General features: G+C 40.2%; 1 protein-coding gene across 1 annotated transcript in view; it reads right to left on the reverse strand.

The window, feature by feature from the left end:
* Positions 1-17,971, reverse strand: part of RUNX1T1 (RUNX1 partner transcriptional co-repressor 1) — a 128,014-nt gene that overhangs the window by 48,784 nt on the left and 61,259 nt on the right. The window contains 2 exon segments of the mRNA XM_021688233.1: positions 3,145-3,386; positions 5,424-5,561. Of these exon segments, the coding sequence (XP_021543908.1) occupies positions 3,145-3,386; positions 5,424-5,561 (380 nt within the window).

Raw genomic sequence — 17,971 nt, forward strand, 5'->3', positions numbered from 1 at the left:
TTTTTTTTTCATTTTGTCTCAATGGCTTGTTTTCTAAAGCTATGCTAGTTGTTTTATGCATTAAACCTGTTCCTACTAACAGTTTTTCTAACTCCATCTAAATGAGAGCATAATGTGATTCATTATGAATGACTGCCTGAGTTCAAATCACAGGCCTGTCACTACAGTTGGGTAGCCCTGTATATTTTACTTCTGTAAACCTCAGTTTCTCCACATGTAAAATGTGTATAAAATCACTACCCCCAAGGGTAGTCCCAGGATTTAAATAAAATAGCATGCATAAAAGCCTGTAGTCAAATGCTCCAAAAAACAAAAAAAAAATCTGTTCTCTACTAAACAAAAACTGCTGGTTGCCAAAAAGGAAGAGGGTGGGGGAAATGGGCAAACTGGGTGAAGAGGGGGGTGGGAGATACAGGTTTCCAGTTATGGAATGAAGAAGTCACAGGAATAAAAGGCACAGCACAGGGAATATAGTTAATAATATTGTAATAGTGTTAGATGGTGGTAGATGGTCGCTACATTTGGGGTGAGCAGAGCATAACGTATAGAGAAGCTGAATCACTATGTTGTACACCTGAAACCAATGTAATATTGTGTTGACTATATTCAAATAACAAAATTAAAAAAAAATCCATTCTCTATTCATTCACTCATTTGACAAATTTTCACTGCCTCCCTATTACATGCAAAGCACTATTAACTAATGTCTTCCCCTAACTTATCTTTCTAAGGTTTTTAGAGAAATACGTATCTTAAAAAAAAGTACTGCACTCAAAAGTATGCCATTTTTAATATGTGGGAAATCGACTTAAAGTTACCAAATTTTTCTGTAACTGAAGTTATGGAAACCACTGTTAGAGACCATATCAAATTTAAAAAGCAGTTTAAAAAAAAAAAACCCATTTTTTTGTTACAAAGAACATATTCACCATTTATGTAACACAATCACTGCTTTGGACTTATTCCATGGCTCTTAGGTTTAATTTATTTGTGAGTTGCTAAGCATATTATGCAAAACTCAAGAATGAATAAAAAGGAAAAGATAAGTGATTGACAAAACTAACTGCAGTATGCAGACACAGTTCTGTGGCAATCATTCTTCCAGTCCTGGAGGAGAAAAAGGTGGACCTGGCAGAGTGTGGGAAATGCAGAAGTTTTTTGTTCTTAAGAGTGCAGAGTGGATACTGTGGACATTGATGTCCACAACAGCCAAACTATGGAAAGAGCCAAGATGTCCATCGACAGATGAATGGATAAAGAAGATGTGGTATACACACACACACACACACACACACACACACACACACACACACACTGGAATATTATGCAGCCATCAAAAGGAATGAGATCTTGCCATTTGCAACGACGTGAATGGAACTGGAGGGTATTATGCTGAGTGAAATAAGTCAATCAGAGAAAGACAAATATCACATGATCTCACTGATATGAGGAATTCTTAATCTCAGGAAATAAACTGAGGGTTGCTGGAGTGGTGGGGGGTGGGAGGGATGGGGTGGCTGGGTGATAGACATTGGCAGGGTATGTGCTATGGTGAGCGCTGTGAACTGTGTAAGACTGTTGAATCATTGACCTGTACCTCTGAAATAAATAATACATTATATGTTTAAAAAAAAAAAAGAAGAAGAAAAAGATAGCAGGAAGGGAAGAATGAAGGGGGGGGAATCGGAGGGGGAGACGAACCATGAGGGACTATGGACTGTGAAAAACAAACTGAGGGTTCTAGAGGGGAGGGGGGTGGGGGGATGGGTTAGCCTGGTGATGGGTATTAAAGAGGGCATGTATCGAATGGAGCACCGGGTGTTATATGCAAACAATGAATCATGGAACACTACATCAAAAACTAATGATGTAATGTATGGTGATTAACATAACAGAATAAAAAAAAGAAAAAAAGTGCAGAGTGGAGGGAGGTACGAGTTAAAAAAGTGAATTGCGAACTCTCTGTCAAATGTGAGTTACTGCTATTAGAATTATGTCTACTGCACTAGACCCTCACTCAGGCTTTAATTCTGGGGCTTCTTCTGCAAAAAAAGGCAACTGGTATTATGGCTTTGCTCATGATACGGCCACATCATAAAAATGAATGATCTATTTCAAGAGAAAGCAAACTGGGCCCTGTCACCTGAATTTGAGTTCAGCCATGTGGGCTGAATATGTGACTCACAGCTTCTCTATGACTCGGGTTTGCTATGGGAAAACTGCCTTCCTAAATAAAAATCCTCTACTTATATAGAAAATCACAGTATGTGTAAAAGTGATTTAGGACCCCCCCCAAAAATGATATATGTTCTAATTTCTAGTGTGATACTGTACAGAATATAGACTCATGTGCTAAAATCCACACTTCTGTTTTCAAATTAATGTTTTAAGTAATTCTACCTATAACAAAGTATTTTTTTTTTTTTAAACAATTGGTTAGCAGGGGCTGGGGGAGGGGAAATTGGGGTGTTATTGTTGAATGGGTACACAGTTTGGGGTGATGAAAAAGTTCTGAAGACAGATGGTGGTGAGGGTTGCACAACAATGTGAAGGTACTTAAATGCCCCTGAACCCTCCACTTAGAAATGGTTATAATGGTCAATTTTATGTTATGTATATTTTACCACAATACAAGTTTTTTAAAAATGTTATTAGCCTCAAAAATGAAAACACACAGAAGAATGTATTCCTGGTTATAAATCCTTGTTCATTTCTAGACTGATAATAAAAAATCTCTCAAAGCAACCACATCAAAATGAGCACCCAATTAGATTAAGTGAATCATTAACATAACAAAAACACTGTCATTGTGGAAAGCCACTAGTCAGGCCAAGAGATTATACCTATGGAATTTTACACACACACACACACACACACACACACACACACACACATTTATGGCTAAGAAAATAATAAATTTGTAGAACCCTATCTTTATTAGTCAAATAATAAAAGAAACCATGGGGGGGTCCATACATTATGCACATTTGAGAACCCTGTTACTTCAGAATTCTCAGATTTACATGCAATCTCCAGGTGTAGAATATATTAGAACAAAATAGCTGGGAGAACAGTCTCTATTTGGAATCTCCCACACACACTATCCCTTACCCCAGAAAATTGGGCTCATTTCCATTTGCTTACCACCAGTCCTAGTACGAGGGTGCGAACTCTTTCTCCTATCTCTGGAGAAATGTCATTGCCAAACTGCTGCAGGGTAGTAAGGAACCGTTTCAGCTTACTGAGCTGCCTGGCGCCACAGGCTGGGGGCAGCTGTTGATTAGCCAGAGAAGAAGAGGAAGAAGAGGAGGGCCCATTGCTAAAGCCATTGGGCGGCGAGGGGGCGCCATTCAAGGCTGTGGGTGAATGGCTCGTGCCATTAGTTACTGTCAAGAGCACAAAATCAGAAAGAAAAATAAATAAATTTACAGGGAATATGCACAAAGAAATTATAACCAAGCTTCATTCCCTTTAAATCTGGTGGATTTTGTGATTTAACAACTGTTGGGGCTTTGTTCGGGTACTCTGTAACTAAATGGGTCTAACTCCTCACCATGCGTGAGGGTATTCTACACGGAAGCTGGTAATAAATGGGAGTCGGCTGTAACACAGGGTCAGCCCTACCTCCATGTGCACATATGCCAACCACCTGAAATGCTTCAAACTCAGAACAAACAGCGTTGGGATGTCAGCCTTTTGTCACAGGCTTACATCAATATAACGGGACCATTCCTTTCTAAACTGTTCCCCTAGAGAAAGCGTATATTTGGTGGAGACTAAATTTATCACTGAACATTTTTAATCATGTTTTGTACACACAACTGACAGCTGTGTTTATAGAAATAGGACTTTCAAGTTTTAACCTTATACCACCCAATTAGAAGGCTATTTTCTCCCCCTCGTATTTCTTAACCACTTCTTTAGGGAAAATGCAAATTTTATATAAGAAGCCAAATGGATATGGTAATTATCAGAGAGTTATTTCAAGAAATCAAAAAGGGACATCTCATTCCAACTAATAGCATGGGTTGGTGGTAATTTGATAACCTCAATTCCAATAAAATTTATTTGAACATCAAGATAATTCCTAAGGACAAGACAAGAAAATTTGGCACATTTCTCACTGAAGAAAATGCTGATTTTATCATATTAAATCAACTAATTTGACAAACTCATCTTTATCAAACCCATCTTTTTAATATAGTTTTGACAGATTATCTCCAACGGTGGTCTGAAGATGTCTTGAGTCCTCTATTATTCTTAAAAGTTTCAAGATAATGAAATGGTCCCTTGTCCCAAATGAGCGCCAAAGCAACACATCATGGAATGATTGCTCACCAGGACCTCTCACGGGAGACACATGCCTGTCCCTGTGGCTTCGGGTAACAACAAACCAAATACAAGATGACAGGGTTACAAGTTGGCACCACCACAGCCTCCTGTCCCTTCCACGTTTGGGAAGGTCTTTTGAATGGCAGTGCAACGCTGCATCAACAGCCTGGGCTGTGTGTTTGCCAATCCCTCATAATCCCACGGATCTATCTGGTTTTGCCCGTTAGTTATTTTTCATTCATATAGGCTTCATGGCACGTGGTCTGTAAATAGTATTATCTGCAACCGATAGCATTTTTTAGTTTCACAAATCCTTTAGGACAATTTTAACCAGGATTCTGAGAATGACTGGAGACAAAGCTATCCACTATCCCTACTGGAATATACAGGACAGGAAGAGAAGTTGCTGTTCAGTCAGAATGTCCTGTCCTTTCCTGGGACGACACAGAAAGCAATACACACCACTGATTCAGAACACAGGGCCAGAGCTGAGCTGGAAGTGAGTAAAGGTTTAATAAAAGTCTGACAGGCTCAAGACAAGAAAGATGCTCCTTATTTCAGAAAGTTTTCTGTATGTGACTGTTGCCTAGAGCAATACCCCTTCTAACTTAAGGATACTAGATTTTAATATTATTTGTAAATAACAGAAGAAAGTGGTATTAGAAGAGCAGAAGCAACCTGGAAATAATTGTAGGATATTAACATGTTCCAAGTCAAAACGTACAAACTAAAATAAGGAGCTACACGTTAAGTCGAACTAAAAGTGATGGTGATAACAGATGGAGTCCCAAACCAAACTAATGCACAGTATTCTTCACCGCGGAAACGAAAGCAGACTACAACTGTGAAACAAAAATGAAAAGGCAGGCAAATGCTGGCGGTCATACAAACTATCCCGAAGATGCTATACATCTGTACAGGCACAATACCTACTTCCTGGCCATTAAACCATTTGGTGGGGGCGGGGGGGGAGGGGAGGGGGAGGGGTGCTTCACTTCTGTGTAACACATTGATGCTGGATCTTATTTTCCCTTAATTTTTATTTGCAGGAAAAAAAAATGGAAACAGGACATGCAGCAATGCCTACTCACGAGTCGTCGGTGTAAATGAACTGGTTCTCGGAGCTCCTTGAGTTGTGGGGGGAGGCGGCATGGTGGGAGGAGTCAGCCTAGACGGGGTCTTCACATCCACAGGTGAGTCTGGCATCGTGGAGTGCTTCTCAGTCCGATCTGGAGGACGCCAGCAGGAACAGGTTATTCTACTCCTTAAGCACCTTCGTTGTTTTTTGTTTTTTGGGTCTTTTTGGTTTTTTAAGTGGGGTTCATCTTTTTTTACAAGCAAGTGAACAGAAGAAATCTGACGTCTCCTATCAATAAAGCAGGCTTATCTACTGAAGTTTACATCAGGACTTTATCATCCAAACCCCACTTAAGAAGGTGGCACAGATGGCAGGACCTCATTTGTAACTGGGCTATTTTACATCCTATTGTTATGTCTGACTTGGGCAGACGCTACCTTGGTAGTGTTACATGCAACAGCACAACCTCACTGGAAGCTGAAGCCAACATTAGCAAGAGCTAAAAAATAGACGGGGAAGTAGAATGGTAATAAACTCTTTAGCTCAGAAACGACACAAATCTGAAGCTCCGTTATGCAGATGAGATACTCACAGGAGCCAGCATTTTGCAATGATTTTTTCGTTAACACCTGCCATTCCCTTTGCACGCTTAGTTAGATGGAGCGGGTTATGTTTCCCAGATACACCTCTCACTTCAACGTTGCTCTGCCCTGTCTGAAAAATCACCACTACATAAATGCTGTCTTTTACACAATGAAGGTAAACTAATTTACTCAGAATTTGTGAGTTTACGACCCACCGTTTTAAAAACATGAGACCAATACTTCAATTAATAATCTCATGCAGCGTAAAAATGGACAAACCCCTGAATCAAGAACTAAAAAGAACTAAAGGCCCTCCTTATATTTTTTCATGAGTATGTGACAGATACGGAGAAATTTCCTGATTACCCAATAATGAACACTTGAGCTCCAGGATTCTTTTCTACTAAGTATACTTTCCCTTTGAAATTTTGAGCTGTTTTTTTCTCAGTCAAATCTATTTACTAAAGCGACAAATCTCCAGTAAAAAAAAAAAGTGGGTTTCGTTTGTTTCTTTAGATCCAATTTTCTACAAACACTGTGTGCCTGTGTGCGCGTGCGCACACACACCCCCAAAATGTCTGAGACGCCGCTTACACTCTCAGGAGCAGTTATTTCCCACTTGGACTATCCGAAAAGTAACACAGACTACTGATCAAGAATGAGTCTTTTAAAACCTTATGATAGCCATAGGGAGAAATTCTCAAAAATTACTCAAAAGTCTATTTTTTAAAAATGAAAAATCCAAATTACTACTATGGCAATTCCAAACCTAGCTCACACCTTGACTCAGAGCCGATTCATTGAGACTTGGGTAGCAACAGAACATAACATTTTAAAGGTGAAATAATGTTGATACCGTATTAGGGAAAACGTGATAAAAGAATGAAAATATAATCATCCTAGGAACAGCATTTTGATAACCTAGTAGCTGGGTCTCTAATTCATAATCTCGACTGCTGGCTGAGTAACGACAACTGTCCCTTCAGTAAATACGTGTTCTAAGGGACATGATGGTAAGAACACACCATGGAGAGCATTTCTACCTTTATCTTCCAGTTCAAAACTCATCTTCATATTGCAATTCCCGAGCACTTAACACCCAGAATCAGATAAATCACTTATTCTAGAAGAATACAGAAGTTAGGCAGGTTTAAAACTGCTTCTTCCAACAGTTAAAATCACTGCACAGTCTACTCACCTCAACCAACCTCAGCAACAAGGGAATAAATAAATAGCTTTCCGCTTATGTTGCAGCTGAGGGAAGAGGTACGGCAGCAAATACAAGTCTCCCTAAATAAAGGCAAATATTTCTGTCATGCCAAGGAAGGAGGGATCGGGGGAGGCTTGCCAGAGTCGGCTGGGAGATAACAGTGGGAACTGCTGGTCCATCTGGTTTTCATTCTGCTAACACTCACGCTGAACTGTGAGAGAAGGCAGTCCAGATACACAGATTCGAAGCACGTGGTTGCAGACCAAGAAAGGAAGAGCAGGAGGGGGGAGGGGGAAGTGGGAAGAAGGAAAAAAAATAAATAAAGCAATGGAAGGAAAAGAGAAGAGAGAAGAGACCGACACAGGGAGAAAAGAGCCTACGTGAAGAGAAAGTTACTCGGGATGGCTTCGTCCACCCCAAAAAGGGGAGCCTTACTGGGCACAGCCCCTACCCCTTACTTACCTCGATGTACCTCCTGAGCAAAAACCTAAACTGGAAACCATATCTTAATCTCTGTGTTTCTTTACTCTGTTTGCTGACGCTAAGAAAAAAGGAAATGAACTATAAAATTGACAACGGGGTTTCCTCTTCAAACTTAAGATGATCTTAATAATAGTAACAACAACAACAACAAAAGGCAGATGAGTGATTTTTTTTTTTAAGATCCTTGAAATGACACTGATACTTTAAGAACAATAATCACTGAGCCAATAAATAGCAAAAAACACCAGTGCTTCTAACATGAAATATATACATTCTAACCAGAATATATGTATACGTGCATATATTTAGGATTTTGACTTTAGCCAGATTTCTGTGATGGTTAGCTTCACTCTGATCAAATGGAGTTCCAACCCAGAGGTCCTACAAACTTAGACAAAGTGGGACCATATGTAACTCATTCTGTGCTGTTCAGTGCAATCAATCCAGGATGGGGATCGATGGTGAAGTAACCAGCCAGGCCTAACTCATACACACATACACACAAACCCTCTGGAGTAGAGAGATTTAAGATAAATTCAGAAAATGTGTTTCAAGTATGCTGAGTTCTGTTGCATTTGTTTTGGATTACTAAAAAAAAAAATAATAATTTGAAATATATATTCTTGAAACTTTTATAGCAAACAGCAAAAGAGCTATGATTCAACCACATAAGTATTTCACTCCACTTCAAATTAGAGGATACAGTAAAACCAGTATTAAGTTAGAATATTTCTTATGCAATTTTTTAAGTTTATGAAAATTATACTGTTCTTAGACATAATTTCTGTTTTTAGTTGCTGCAGGGGAATGCTGACATTTATTGAAAGATTGACACAAAATGATAAAAAAGAAAAAAAAGAAAGAAAGAAAAACCATCTCTATCAGAGCGGGAAGGTAATGTATAATCAAAAGGATTGACTTTACTTCTACCTTAAGGATTCACACCACTTCTAAATAAAGATCTCCCCTATGTGGTAACATTTCAACTCACCTGGCAAATATCCAACACATATGTACCAAAGATGGCTGAAACATGGAAGAAAATGTGGCATATATAAATACATTACTGATACCATTTCAATATCCAATTCAGTGTCAAGGCCTTCTAGAAGTGGTATGTTTTCCATTTCCTTTTTTGTTTTTTTAAGTAAAAAGAAAAGGTATGGCATAATCTACCATAGCACTTATTTTACTTTTAGTTAGTTCAAACAGTTCCAGATGTGTTTTTAAGGTATGAAGACCAGGCATTCTGTATTTTTCTTGTTTGCATCCTATTCTAGAGATGATTCGGGTAAATAGGAAGTCCAGGGTTGGTAGACAGAACATCTTTTTCTCTCCAAGTTCATCATGGCAATTATAATAGAAGAACTTGCTATGTCCAGGAGATGTTATGGATTGAGAAACCTCTTGGCGAATTAGCAGTTAGGGCAGAGTTAGTCTGATCTGAATAAGCGCCAGCTATAGGAGTGAGATGTTCAATAAAGAGGAATAAGCCCAAGAGGAACTCAAGAACTACCACCGGAAAGGAGAAGGCAGTTAGGGAGGCACAAAACTGGGTACAGAATTTGATTTCCATGGAAAATACGGCAAATACAGGCCTGACAACAGAATCATTTAGTGGCTCCACTGTCTGAGTGTGAGACATTACAGAAGACAGTCTGCAGAGTGGCATGGTAGCCATTCAGCCTCCACAATGCTGCCATCCCACTTCCCTGCTGAGCACTTCTGGAATGTTCACTCCTGCTCAGAACCCCTGAATAGCACCTGAGACTAAAAGTCAAATGCTAACGTTTTACACATGATGGAATGATACAATGGAAGACTATTTGGAATAATAGACGAATTTCCCAGTTAAGACAGACTTGGTTTCAAATGTAGACTCAACCTTAGCAGTGGGTCCTCAGGCAAGTAATCTTGAGCCCCAGTTCCTCCTAAGAAGAATAGGGATACAATCCCCTCTGCCTCATCCGGACCCTGACATAGTGCCTACTCAAGTCAGGCACCAACATGTGTGATCTCCATTCTCTTCTTGTGCCTGCCTCTTTGTGATCCATTCATGGCTTTATTTCCAATGTCCTTCCCCCATGTCTATGCTCTATCCGTACAGGGCACCTTGGCACTCCCTGCCTTTTCTGCCTCTCTTTTTGTTTCCTTCATCTAGAAGGATCTGCCCCATCTACGCCATTCTTCGCTGCCCATTACAGATCTTCTCACAGCTCTTCCCAGGTGCTTGCCACATCATGCTTGCTGGGCCTTTCTTTTAGCATTTACCACAGCCTATGTGGATGATAGTTGTGTGTCTATGTGTATGTGCATGTTATATACCCAATCACCCCAACCAGGGAAAACTACTTGATGGCATTTTTTAAAATGTTTCATTTAAAAGATAAACACACAACCATCAACAGCATATAAATATATAAATAGAAAATGGAATGCAGGTAACATGGGAAGATGCTGGGGACCTGAAATGTAGTTCAACTCTGCGATCAACTTATGTGGTTTCAGGCAAGTGTAAGAATAATCTGTTACCTCACACCTTATCACAGGTGTTTGATGATGACTTTTTTTTTTCCTGAAACACAAATATGATCTTAACTATTCCATGATTTAAAACCTTTCGTAATGAGTGTCCTGTTGTCCAAAGAATACTCTTTAGCGTAGCTTATGTCACAGATACTGCTGAGTTCCTACTGAACAGCCCTTCTCCCTTTCTTTCCTGCTGGGAAGTCCTGATTTTGCTCAGGTTGTCACGTTCCCCTTTATAAGCAACAGGTTTCAGAGGTAAGGGCTGTGCTCCTATTCTGGACAAAGGGTCATGAAGGGAGGTCTATGGAAGAAGTTTTAGGAAAGACTTCCTCACTATATAATCAGAGACCCAAGGGAGAAACAGACCCTCTCCTTCTGACAGGCACTGTTGTATCTGTGATTCCTTCACTTCACTTCTTTGGAGTCTACTTTTCGTACCCATAAAATTAAGCATCTTAGATTATATGACCTCAGGGATCTTTTGCAAACTCTAATATTCTCTGCTTTCTTTCTGCAGATACGACTTATGTTCATTTCAAACACAAAGACGACTACTCAGAGAACTTAAATCTGACAATAAAGGGACCACACAATTATTTTGAAATTGGTGATTATAACCAGACTTCCTCTGTTCACATAAATATCTATGTCCACAAGAATGTGTCTGCATAGAAACCTTTACCCATAAACATGACAATTAACATCTACCTCTTGTTTTCAAACTCATTTTCAATACTCATTACTAAATCTCCACCAATGATCTGGTTATGAAATAACCCTATCAGTGTCCACTTGTCTCTGTTTGGTTACCATCAAAACACTCACTTTCATAGCCAAGGTTAAGAGTACTCTACATTCACTTTGCTCCCTCATTTCCCATTCCTCTTTCGCATACTTCCAGTGGACACTTACGAGACAGTCTGCCTAGAAAATTTCCCTCCCCATACTGGGACCTGCCATTCCCACTAATCTCATAACATCATGGGAGTCACCATGTTCTTTCATGACCTTGTACCAAGATACCAGCAGCTGGCTCAGGCACAGCACTCATCCAAGAGGGGCAATGTCAGTCATTCTCCAACATTTCTGCCTACAGATTTGAAGGAAGAAAAACAATCCCACTCCAGAGGTAGAAAACTGCACTCTCTACTGCCCTCCATGTCTAGAAAGCAGGTTTTTCATGAAAAAGAAGGCAACTAACAGGCAGAAAGAAATGATGAGAAATGGCAAGAGATTACCCTAATAATGCTAAGTAAAATTCGTCATTCTCCTAGAGCCTCGGGGCTAGTTGCATCTCTAAAATTCCTACAATGTGATCTTCCAAAGCGTCTACAGATTCTAGTCCATCAATCCCTCCTTTACCTAAAACCTAGTTTGAGTTACTTTTTATGTGAAACCAAAGAATTCAGACTAAAATAATACTGGAATGTAACATCAAGGTTACATTGATGTAACCTAACTCCCACCGAAACTCTTTAATTATCTCTTCATTATTAATCCAACAAACACTGGGTACTTTACCTGGCATCTCTGTAGCATCTGATGCTGTTTCCCACTTCCTTCCTTTTGAAATACTGTTGTCCCCAGGATTCCACAATTCCAACACTCTCATTTTTCTTGGGCCTTCCCGGCTGCTCCTTCTCAGTCTCTTTTATGGCTCACCTTTCTCCACCTCTGTGACAACCACTGGTATCTCCCCCAATGTTCCTTCATAGTTCCTCTTCAAATTTTTATTCTATACCTTTTCCTTGGTGACTTCATTTGTGTGGTGATGGTCACCCCATGGCCCTTGTGTGGATGACCTACAGCTATACCTCTAGTCCTACCACCCATCCCAAGTTCTACATCCAAACATCCAGAGGGCTATTCCCTTCCACAGCCTGGATTCAAAGCCTCCTCATCCATCATCTCTTACCTGGTCTAATCAATAGCCCACTGAATGGTCCCCCTGCCCTGAACTATTCAACCTGTTCCATTCTCCAGATGACATTTGGAGAATCATTTCACCACATATGTCACACATGTGATGAGAGATCTTATTCCTTTTATTTTATTATGTTATGTTAGTCACCATACATCATTAGTTTTTGATGTAGTGATACACAATCCATTGTTTTCACATAATACCCAGTGCTCCATGCAGTACATGCCCTCCTTAACACTGATCACTGAGCTAACCCATCCCCCCCCTCCCTTCTCCCCTCTAAAACCCTCAGTTTGCTTCTCAGAGTCCATAGTCTCTCATGGTTCGTCTTCCCCTCTGATTCCCCCCCATCATTTTCCCCTTCCTTCTCCTAATGTCCTCCATGCTATTCCTTATGTTCCACAAATAAGTGAAACCACATGATAATTGACTTTCTCTGCTTGACTTATTTCACTTAGCATAATCTCCTCCAGTCCCATCCATGTTGATGTAAAAGTTGGGTATTCATCCTTTCTGATGGCTGAGTAATATTCCATTGTATTTATGGACCACATCTTCTTTATCCATTCATCTGTTGAAGGGCATCTCGGCTCTTTCCACAGTTTGGCTATTGCGGACATTGCTGCTATGAGCATTGGGGTGCATATGGCCCTTCTTTTCACTACATCTGTGTCTTTGTGGTAAATACCCAGTAGTGCAATTGCTGGGTCATAGGGTCGCTCTCTTTTTAATTTTTTGAGGAACCTCCACACTGTTTTCCAAAGTGGCTGTACCAACTTGCATTCCCACCAACAGTGTAAGAGGGTTCCCCTTTCTCCACAACCTCTCCAACATTTGTTATTTCTTACCTTGTCAATTTTTGCCATTCTAACTGGTGTAAGGTGGTATCTCAATGTGGTTTTTATTAACTCCTCTCTTATTAGTAATCTTCAAAGAACTTTTTTAATGTGAAGCATAAAGTCCATGTGTCTTAATAGGGCACTGAAAGACCTGTGGGACCCATCTGATTCCTATAACTGCTCCAGACTCATCTTCACTTCTCCCTTCCACCCCATCCCCACCTCTGAACTCTGAACTCCATACTGAACTAATGCAGCTCTCTAAATACTCGTGGGTCACTCAGGCGTCCCTCACACCACATCCTTTCCTTTCCCTAGAATATTCTTCACCCCACTGCTGCCTGGTTAAGTCCATCGTTCCTTTAAAACTTCTTTGGGTGTCACTTCAGCCAGAGACCCTCCACTGACAACCCATCCCCAGCTGATCCAGACAGCCCCATCTTCCCTGTCTAGATCCCTCTTATAGCACTGTACTTAGAACCAAGTCAGTCTCTCCACCTAGATCACATTTTATTCAAGGATACTGACAACATCTTACTTGTTTTTATATTCTCAGTACTCTGCACAGTGCCTGATACACAGAAGGTGCTTGATACATTTAGTATTTTAAATGAACACATATTGCTATAATGTCATAAGGGATGTCTATAGTCACAACTTTGAGACTCCAGAACTTTCAAGAGACATGATAAATTTAAAATCATCTCCATCTTTGTTCTACCATCCTAAAAGAATTCTAGAAAGAATTTCTATAGTCTAAAAACATTAAATCACCAAAGATAAATCTAAAAAAGACACCAATAAATTATTGAATTCACCAGCCTTTCAGTAATCACAACATATTCTCTAAAGGCCTTTTATTTAATATTTTTAAAAAAGCTATGTAAGGCAATTTATATACATATAACCCACAGTCACCAAAAGCTCCCTTTTTTACAGTAATTGTGAAATCATACATATGCACATTCAAAATGGAGAGAAAAGTGTATTATGAACCAAAAACACTATTTTTTCCTACATTCCACAAGTTTTTCTGTTGCTTGTTTATGGATGGTGGGATTACACATTATTTTTAATTTCTTGCTGTTTTCTCATTTAAATGTTCTACAATAAGAATATTTTATTTTTACAAGCAAAAAAACACACACACAGAAACCAATTTATTAGGATAAGTCACCTAGAATCGGGCACTGGGCACTGTACCGAAAGCTCGGCATGCTTTGTCTCATTTTAAATCTCACTATGAAAGGTACCACAGATTTGCCCATCTTATAAAAAGGAACTGAGGCCTAGAGGGATTGGACAATCTGTCCAAGATTACAAGCCAGAATTCATTCCAGGCCTTTTCAGAGTTCAAGATCATCTAAAACTAATGTTCTTTTATACATGATCTAGGAAACTGAAATAAAGACACATTCCATAAATGTTAAATTGAGAGTTAGCATCATACTAGAATTTCATCTTCCAATATTACTGTACTGTGACCATGTAAATTTTAATTAAACAAAACTTAAAATTTAACTCCTCAGTCACACTAGCCACATTCAAGAGTTCAACAGCCGTGGCTACACAGTTGTGGCCGGTGGCTACCCTATTAGAGAACTCGGCCCTGGAATGCTTCTGTCATCACAAAACCACGGCACCATACTAGAATCATGGCTCCATGGCAGGAATCCCTGGAGGTGACAATGCAGACTGAAAGAGCAGGGATGAGGAGTGCCTTTCACTTCATCCTAAACACTGCAATCCCATTCAGATCTTTTACTTGTTTTATAAATTGGGCTTCTGCATAGGATTTCATTTGGTGGCTTAGGGGTAGAAAAAACAATAGCTGGAAACCCAACGACTAAGACAAGTGAGCTCTCAGCTCTGAAAAAGTGGGAGAGGAAGACAGGAAATTAGTAAACACTGGAGGAACTGCACGAATGAGAACAAGGCCAAGGACTCAGTCAGTGGCTGGGCCAGCAGCTAATCTGGAATCAGAGAGGACAGCCTGAAGACCAACTTCATGTCTTTAAAGATCATGAACTTGGGTTAAGGTGGAAGATGGGCAAAAGAATGAAGTGAATCCATACTAATCTATCACTATTTCTAGACAAAATGGTTTCAGTCATGCTTGGGTCATGTCCTTATGGGGACAACAATGGGAATTTCCCTTCCCTTCCTCTCGAGCATTTATCTAGCTAGTACTTGTCATATTTCTCTTGGTTCTGAATGTCTCCCCAACCACAGTGTGTCAGCTTCGAGAATGCAGAAATTTCTACCTCCACGTGTTAGTTTCTTCATCTCTCCCACAGCTGTCACCACCTTTACTCCTGTGACTCCTGCTGTCAAGTCTAAGAACCACTTCCTGGAGGCCACCACATGGGTATCATGCAGCCCAGGGTTTAGCTACCCCACTTCAACAAGCACTGTTCCACATTGAGGTGCTTTATGCACTATAGTATTCTATTTAAGATTTCCTTTGGGGTGGGAAAAAAAGAGTCTCCTGTTTGAGAAGAGATTGAAACCCCTGGCACAGGCAAGCCAGCAAATGTTCACTGAATGGCTGTGATAAAAATACTTAAGGAAAAACCAAATCGCCCAAATGCACATAAAAGTAACTCCTGCTTATGTAAGGAGCAGAGAAAGACACAGGCATCACCAAGGGCCCATAAACTGATCATATGTATCTATAGAACACCCTGCTGCCAAATGCAGATCATTCCAGAAAGTGGAAAAAAGCCATTAAATAATAAGTGATCCAAACATTTTACAATCTTTAAGTATGGACAATTTTCCTCCAGTAATATCTGTCTTATTTGCCAACATTAAGTGCCATTAAGAAGGCTTGTGGAACTGTTGCAGAGGATCCTACACACAGCCAGTGTGCCATCAGGTACCAACATCCAGGTGGGAGGGATGGGGTGGCTGGGTGACAGACATTGGGGGGGGTATGTGCTATGGCGAGCGCTGTGAATTGTGTAGGACTGTTGAATCACGGACCTGTACCTTTGAAACAAATAATACATTATATGTTAAAAAAAAAAAGAAGAAGAAGAAGATAGCAGGAAGGGAAAAATGAAGAGGGGGAAATCGGAGGGGGAGACGAACCACGAGAGACTATAGACTCTGAGAAAGAAACTGAGGGTTCTAGAGGGGAGGAGGGTGGGGGGATGGGTTAGCCTGGTGATGGGTATTAAAGAGGGCACGTTCTGCATGGAGCACTGGGTGTTGTACGCAAACAATGAATCATGGAACACTACATCAAAAACTAAGTATGGTGATTAACATAACATAATAAAATTTAAAAAAAAAGAGCTAATGAATCAAGGCAGAAAATGATGAAGGTACACAGGGTATGTACATACCTGTGGCTAAATCGCAGACAAGTAAGGAGCAGGAGCTCAAATGGCTATTTGTTGAATTTAATCAAATATGCTCTTAAAAAAACAACCAGTACTGTTAGTTTAGACTTCACATGATAGGCAATTGGGAAAGCCCTGAGAGTTTTTAGGTAGTTGTGTGATATGCTCATTTCTATCTTATATTATGGGTATACATGGAGCAGAGAATAAACAGGGCAAGAAAGGCAAAAGAGCAGGCTTTCTGGTTTGCAATAGCCTAAGCTAGAAATAATACCGGCATCCAGCATGGAAGTGGCTCTTAAGAATGTAGACAACAAGATTCAGGAGACATTTTTATAGTCTATGTCAAACTCACAGAGCTTGGCAGTAAAATAAAATTAAACCTTGAGCAAGTAGGAATCTAGAGGTTTGTGGTAATGTTAAAAACCAACACCAAAACACAGCAGGATGAATCATTTGGAAAAAGGCGGGATAAATTATGTCACCGTTTACTTAGAGATATCCCTGCAAGACTCTGTTGTTCTTACATAAAACATCCTGAATGTCTTCCTCTTGCACATGGGTCACCATCAAATTATTCTTCCTCCTAAATGTGCTTCTCCATCGCCATGAGCACCCTCAAGCACCACCATGGCTCCCTAGGACTTTCTCAGGAGCTAGTCGGCAATGCCCTTCACCCTACACCACAGTCAGTTTATCCCACAACAGGTGGGATGATCTTGGTAAACACAAAACTATTCACTCGCTGAAATAAAAGTATTTATTCAAAAATACCTGAACCATCTACAAAGTGCCAGGTATTGTTCTAGACACAGAGAAAAGACAACGGACACAAAAGAAAATCACAGCCCTCAAGAACTTTACAGTCTAATGATTGAATCAAGTTACTCCCATCTTTAAAGTGTTTCAATGGTTTATCATCACTCTCAGGATAAAATCCAAAACCCTTTAAAAGACCTACAACCTAGACAGATTTAGTCTCTGCTGGCCTCTCCTATCTCCTCTCACATCTCTCTAGTTTTATCGGTTGCAAGCTTCACCTCACCTCAGGGATTATCAGCCTGGGAAACCCATCTCAGCTCAAATTCACTTACTCAAGGAAGGCGTCCTTGATCCCTCCCCAGCCCCCTGTGTTGTAAGCTCTCCCGTATCATCTAATTGTTCTTTATAGGGCTAACTGCAACCATTATAAATAACTGTATAATTACTCGTTTGTCTAATACCCCCTACCAGACGGCAAAATGCTCTGTAATGGCAGGGAGCATAACATTTCATCTCCTATCATATATCAACTCAGTCCCAGAGTTTAGTCCGCTGCCGAGAACCTAGTACAACAGTGGACAAATACAGACTTTTTCCATTTAAAAACACAGATTTTGGGGCATCTGGGTGGCTCAGTCGGTTAAGCGTCTGCCTTCGGCTCAGGTCACGATCCCGGGGTCCTGGGATCGAGCCCCGCATCGGGCTCCCTGCTCAGAGCGGGAAGCCTGCTTCTCCCTCTCCCACTCCCCCTGCTTGTGTTCCCTCTCTCACTGCCTCTCTGTCAAATCAATAAAATCTTTAAAAAACCAAAAACAAAAACAAAAAAACCCACAGATTTGGAGGTACAAGTAGAGCAAAGCAATTGTATTCTTTATTTCAAAGT

This window comes from Neomonachus schauinslandi, chromosome 4 (assembly GCF_002201575.2).
Source record: "Neomonachus schauinslandi chromosome 4, ASM220157v2, whole genome shotgun sequence".
Lineage (NCBI taxonomy): Eukaryota > Metazoa > Chordata > Mammalia > Carnivora > Phocidae > Neomonachus > Neomonachus schauinslandi.